The following is a 6,079-nucleotide window of genomic DNA, read 5'->3' as shown; positions in this document are numbered from 1 at the left end:
TTTGGTTGATATTCAGCAGGTTCTTTGAAAAAGGTCCACAGCCTCCAATACAAAGTCAATATTAAAGATCTTTTTCACAGCAGTGTCCTGAGGCTTTGGAACATTATTGACTGACAAACAGAACAGTGTTGAATGATACATTCACATATTAGCATATAGACTATGTACTTACTTAACTGAAAGTAAAAGATTAGAGAGCGATATGGATGCCTTTCAAAGTTTTAATGATTGGTCAGTCAGTGCCAGCGGTGGAGGTGGAGAATACTATGTAATTAGTCTTTTCTGCATTTAAAACAAGTTTATAATTAACAAGTGCTACCTGGAAAGAATCAAATACAGGCTGAAGTCAGGGCCTGGGCTGGGGGAGCCTGAATCATTTAAAATGGTATCATCAGCATACTCATCAATTACTTGTGTTACCAATGGTAGCTGGTATTTTCTTTACCTTGCGAGTCTGTGTGAGCACGCGTGTTTTTGTGCAAGATGCAGTCACAAACTTTTAAAGGTCTGTACCTGAGATCAAAATGAAGGCCAAGTTCAGAGATGGATGTGGTCCAAGCAAGGGTACTGGGGAAAGGGGAGTATTGTGTAGGAAAGCTGCCATTGCCCCCCCCAACACACACACTTTATGCCCCTGACCCACATTGGTTTAAAGTTGTGGATTTATTCAGATAACATTCATCATTATAAAAGCTACCAGCAGCTCGTCATGTGTTCCATTGCACCCACACACTGACTTGGTGATGCTCTCATTTTTCTTCACTCAGATATCCACAGTACTACTGACAATTACAGATGGAGCCATTTTATAATTTATATATTAAATGTCTGCAGGCCTCTCCTCCTAACATTCATCACTAGTTCATTATGATTATTTTGTTGACATAACTGGTAATAGGTGTTGCCTTTCATTTCCGTCATTTCCGGTACAACACTGCTCGTTTGTTTGGAGTCAGAGGAGCTTTGTGAATTTATTTGGGAGCGGCCCATGTCCTGTCTCTGCTCTGTGGCTGCATCAAGGTATCAGCAGAAAGCGAGAATAAAATCGGAAGTTAGGCCAGTTTTTTTTTTCCAAAATAAAAGCATGAAGCAATCGTGAAGCGCACTTCCAAGTGGAACTCTGACATCAGGTGGAAAAAGTCCAGTGGAATATTGAACTCTAAGACACTTTTCGGAAATATAGCTCGAGATCCCTATCCGTGCTGTTCCTGTGTTTGGGAAGCCCCCCTGGAGCCCTGCAGTGTGTGGGAGCCTGCAGCTGAAAGTAAAACACTGAAAACACAAATGCGTGCTGTTTTATTGAGAGAGTGTGTGTGTGTGCGGAAACAGCGCATACATGTGCGCACGCGTTGATGTAAAAAAAAGAAAAAAATTACCATGTTTATACATTTTCTTGGAAAATGTATCCACTGGACGTGTTTTATCCACGTCTACAGTCGGCTGTGTGTCCACATGTGGTCTTGCAGAAATCATAATACAGAAAACAGCCAAAACACATGAGCAGAAAGGTGTTCGGAGACCATGACGGGGGGAAACACTGAGGGGCATGTTGTCACAGAGACAGACCGTCAGCTGTCAGCTCTGCCCCCTGGGACAGTTGGCACCGGAGGTCTGTTCTGTCTGAGTCTGGCAAACTTGACAAGGGTGACTCGGTCCTCAAAGAACACCAATGTGTGTCTGGTCTCTTCTGTCATTGCGTTGGTCGGTTCCTGGAAAATATTGCTTCATTCTCCCATTGACCCTCCCACCGCTGGGACAGCTGCATGAAGCCGGCCAGAACACAGAGAGACAGCACAGGAAGTCACCAGTCTGCCTTCAAAGTAAAGGAAGAGGACGTACCGCCACGGGGTGGAACTGACAAGGGAAGACTGGAACAACACGTTTACCTTAAAGCACTTCTTCGAACAGTACAATTCAACAGACGTTGAGTGTGTAGCATCAAAATGGATATCTAATGTAAATGAGTTAGTCCGTCAACTGGGGCTTTATTTCGAAACACGCAACCGGATGTGTAATGTTTTTACAACAGCGACCTTTACGCTGATGTCGCTGCACTAAACATACTGTTGAGACCTCCCAGCTCCGCGTTCATCCAACTCCTCCGACAGCAGCTGGGGAACACCTTTTCCACCACGGCTGTAGAATATGGAGGATTGTGAGTGAAGAAACAGGATTTAACAAGCGGGACACCTTTCTGCCTCTCTGTCCTCTGGACTTTTGGACACTCCTTGATTTCTGCGCGCTGGATGTGGACCGAGTTGAGCAGGGATCCGTGCAGACATTCCCAGGAGGTTTGGTAAGTTACGACTTTTGTGTTTTGTATCGATTCATGTGAGTTCCTGTTGAAAAAAAAGTCTCCGTGGCTGGAAAAGGATGTCATGTTCTGGCCTCGGAGGCTCCCGTGAGTTGCTGTGCCAGCTCAGTCTGAGCTGCTTATAAAATCAGCCCACGGGAAACAATTTCGGATGGCTACAGGGTGGCACTTTGATAATTACAAAACTCCGAGTAACTCAGATCACCTTCTAAACACAATCAGTTCCCACAGACAGAACACGTCAGAGCAGCAGCACAGATAAACTAACCCCCCATCGAAGTGCAAAACTGAACAGGCTGAGTCCAACCCACGGTTTGTTTGGGATCTGCTTCCAGTGGAGTCTTGTATTATTAATGTGTGAGAATGACATGATCATAAGTGGACAATAACACTCCTTGGTGAAGACAATAGGATGCATTAAAGCAGGAGTTAACTGTCAGGTCAGGGACCACAGCACACAACAATGAAGCCCACTCAGTGCTCAGAGAGAAGTTGTGATTGAGTACAGGCTTCCATCCTCACCACACTGTGGGTGAAGGACTATGGCACTGTGATGAGAGTACTCCTATGAATAATCAAACACACAGAGACCCTTTAGGGATCTGTTGAACAGAAGCACTGGTAACATCAGCATTTCTGCAGAGTTCTGTCTTTAAAGCCAAACAGCTGGCAGTACTAATCAGCTGAAAACGCTCCAAATGGATGGAAACAAACAAACAGTAGGTAATCTGTGACTGACTGTGACCTTCACAAACTGATTACTAACTGTGACAACTGCTTCATCCAGGAAATGGCGACTGCTCTGAGTGGCAGAAATCCTGGTGGACGTGGACCAAACCGAAGTAAGGGTCGGATTTTAGGCATCATTGACGCCATCCAGGATGCAGTGGGGCCACCGAAACAAGCAGCTGCCGACCGGCGGACCGTGGAGAAAACCTGGAAACTCATGGATAAAGTTGTAAGTTTGTCAGGCCACATGGTCGTTGGAACAGTAGTTGCTGTAGATGCACATGGAGCACCCTGTTCCATACTTCTGGTGGTGTTCCCTGCTTATATGTTTGAAATGTTACACATCCTGGCTGGTACATCTTTGTCAAACTCTATGATAACTCAATAACATTATGTCCAGACCAGCAGAAAACTGATTCTTTAAACCTAATTCAACATAGTAGCAGTAAAGACACTGGCAGCAGCATTGTTAGTGAGTTTGCTGAACAGTTGTCATACTCAGGTGGATATGTGTGTCTGCACAGAAGTAATAAAGTGCTCTGTATGATACTGTCTGCACTATTTAGCTCACTGACATCTTAGAGTTTGAGCCTTTGAGCAGATTTCAAGCTGCATTTTGAAGAGGTCACATCAAAAATCTTCAAATCAGCATTTAAGATTCTGTCCAGTTTACACCTGATCCTGCTGGCACATTATTATCATGTAGTGATAATGTGAGCAATACAGTAAAGAGTTGGAGCATCAAACTGGCATTTTTTTCATGGATTTCTTTGCCACAGGTCCGCCTCTGCCAAAATCCCAGACTTCAGCTGAAAAACAGCCCACCGTACATCCTGGATATCTTACCTGATGCCTACCAGCACCTGCGGCTTATACTCTGCAAATATGAAGAGAATCAGAGGCTGACACAGCTCAGTGAGAATGAATATTTTAAAGTCTACATTGATAGCCTTATGAAGAAATCCAAACGGGCCATTCGACTCTTCAAAGAAGGAAAGGAGAGGATGTATGAGGAGCAGTCACAGGATAGGTAAGAGAAGTCTTGATGAGAGAACATTTTTATCTAGAGCTCTTGTTATTTTTTACATGATGGAAGGTGACTGGTGTACAGAGCACACTGGAGAAATTTGCCTTTCTGCCAGACATCCAACCCCTTCCAAGGCATAGGGTGAGGGGATAGGGCTACTCTAAAGCTTTCTGGCAGAAAGCCCTGAAGGCCAACTTGTCCCATATGTGCATACAAAGGGTAACTGTCTTGACCTGCCTTGACCTTTCACAGAAAACCACTTTCAAAGCAGCGATGACCCTGTGATGTCGAACAGGCACGATGGGAAAAGGGGAGTTAAACGGACACACTGACAGTAGCTTGATATATTACTGTTTTGTTGATGATTTAAGCATTCTACATGCTCTTAGTGGCAGCAGTTCTGCCAGTGAACTCGCAGGTCCCCTAATTCCCCAGCTGTGTGCACATTTCTGTTGGTAAAGCATCCAGGAGATGCTTCAGGATGCCCACTGCCCTTCTACAATAATGTAAGAGACAGGATGTGAGTTGAGTCTGGCGTCACTGCACTCACTTTCTCACTCACTGACTATCACAGTCACTGAGGCAAGACAAGAGCTGACAGCCAGAGCTGCCGTGTATTTCACTTACAGTTTTAAATGAGCGTTTTTTGATTTGGATACATTGCTGGTGGAAAATATGTTGTTCTGAATTTTTCGATTTCATCCAAACTAAAGCTGCATTTCGTCTGTAGCTCAGTTTCTTCAGTACTTCAGGTGTGTGCCATCTCACAGGTAGTGTGAAGCAACCTCGCACAGCATCGGTTAATTGAACAATTTACTGACATCTGTTACGTTGAATGTCCGAACTACAGCTGTGTGCTGATATCAAAAAGTGGTGTTCGTAAGTCAAAAAACAAAAAGTACTCGTAGTTATATAGCTCACTCACTTCCTCCTAAATTAAGTTTGTATTCTTAAAACTCATCTAATAATTGTTATTTCAGACATGATTGTGTTTAACTTACTTTAAAATAATACTGACTCACCAATGTACAATTTGATGTAAGCTATGCCATTATAGGACAGACATTAATACCTCAGCATGGGTTGACGGCAGAGATACCATGATACTAGTGATGATGATGATGATGATGATGATGATGATGATGAAGGTGATCCTAATTGAGAGCTTTGCCCATTTCAGCAGGGTGACAGAAAGGACACCCAGCAGGGCTGCCCTCTCTGCAAGCAGGGACATATCAAATACTGATTTTGGTTGGCGACCTGTAACCATCTGGCATGTCATCGTTACTTAAGTCAACCCACTGTGATCGTGATGTGTTCATGAGCCTGACTGACTCAGACTGGAGAGTGGGAGGTGAAGATGGAGAAGTGAAAGAGAGGAGAGTCAGGGGGAGAAGAGAAAGCAGGGGCATATTCAGCAGAAAATAAGCGTTGCAGTCGTTTTTGGTTATCTGTGTATAGCAGCAAATGCTGCTGCACTTGCCTTTGCCATATGCATGACATTTAAAAATGCAGTCATGCACAAATGTCGCATTGCTGTAGCACTGGGAAAGTCAAGCAGCTGACATTGCTGACAGGAAGTTATTAAGTCAGCCAAAATATAAAACTGCTGTTTTTTTTCAAACATTTATTTCAGATTATCAAAATAGAATTTGCTTCGAGCTTGCACCACTTCCTCCTTAACAATGACCTAAGCGCATTATGATCACTTAGTATTGACTGGAGCAGGAGATGCAGGGAGAATGAGACAGGATGAATGGGAACTATTAAATAGTAAAATTGCATTGATGTTAGTAAAGTTCTCTGCTAAACACAGCCTCTAGAACGGCAAAGAAAGGGCACTGCCTCGCCATAAACCACTGTTTTGGATGCCATAACCCATTTTTTTTATCTATCTCCAAAACTGAGATAGAACCAACTATACTTTATTAAACAGTTTGAGCAAGAGAAAAGCTCGAGCTAATTAAGGATGTGAAGGCTCCAGTGATTCTCAGGAGCTCTCTATGATT

The 6,079-nt window shown here is 43.6% G+C and overlaps 1 protein-coding gene across 1 annotated transcript in view; it reads left to right on the top strand.

Annotated features, from left to right (window-relative positions):
• The first annotated feature begins 2,107 nt into the window (after window positions 1-2,107).
• The window catches only part of cblb (Cbl proto-oncogene B, E3 ubiquitin protein ligase), a 55,614-nt gene continuing 51,642 nt past the window's right edge, over window positions 2,108-6,079 (top strand). Inside the window, exons 1-3 of the mRNA XM_070844170.1 lie at window positions 2,108-2,296; window positions 3,102-3,272; window positions 3,823-4,073. Of these exons, the coding sequence (XP_070700271.1) occupies window positions 3,105-3,272; window positions 3,823-4,073 (419 nt within the window). The 5' untranslated portion in view covers window positions 2,108-2,296; window positions 3,102-3,104. The remainder of the gene's footprint in view (window positions 2,297-3,101; window positions 3,273-3,822; window positions 4,074-6,079) is intronic.

This window comes from Pempheris klunzingeri, chromosome 14 (assembly GCF_042242105.1).
Source record: "Pempheris klunzingeri isolate RE-2024b chromosome 14, fPemKlu1.hap1, whole genome shotgun sequence".
Lineage (NCBI taxonomy): Eukaryota > Metazoa > Chordata > Actinopteri > Acropomatiformes > Pempheridae > Pempheris > Pempheris klunzingeri.
Note: the sequence above shows the minus strand (reverse complement) of the source record. Positions and strands in the feature narration are given on the sequence as shown.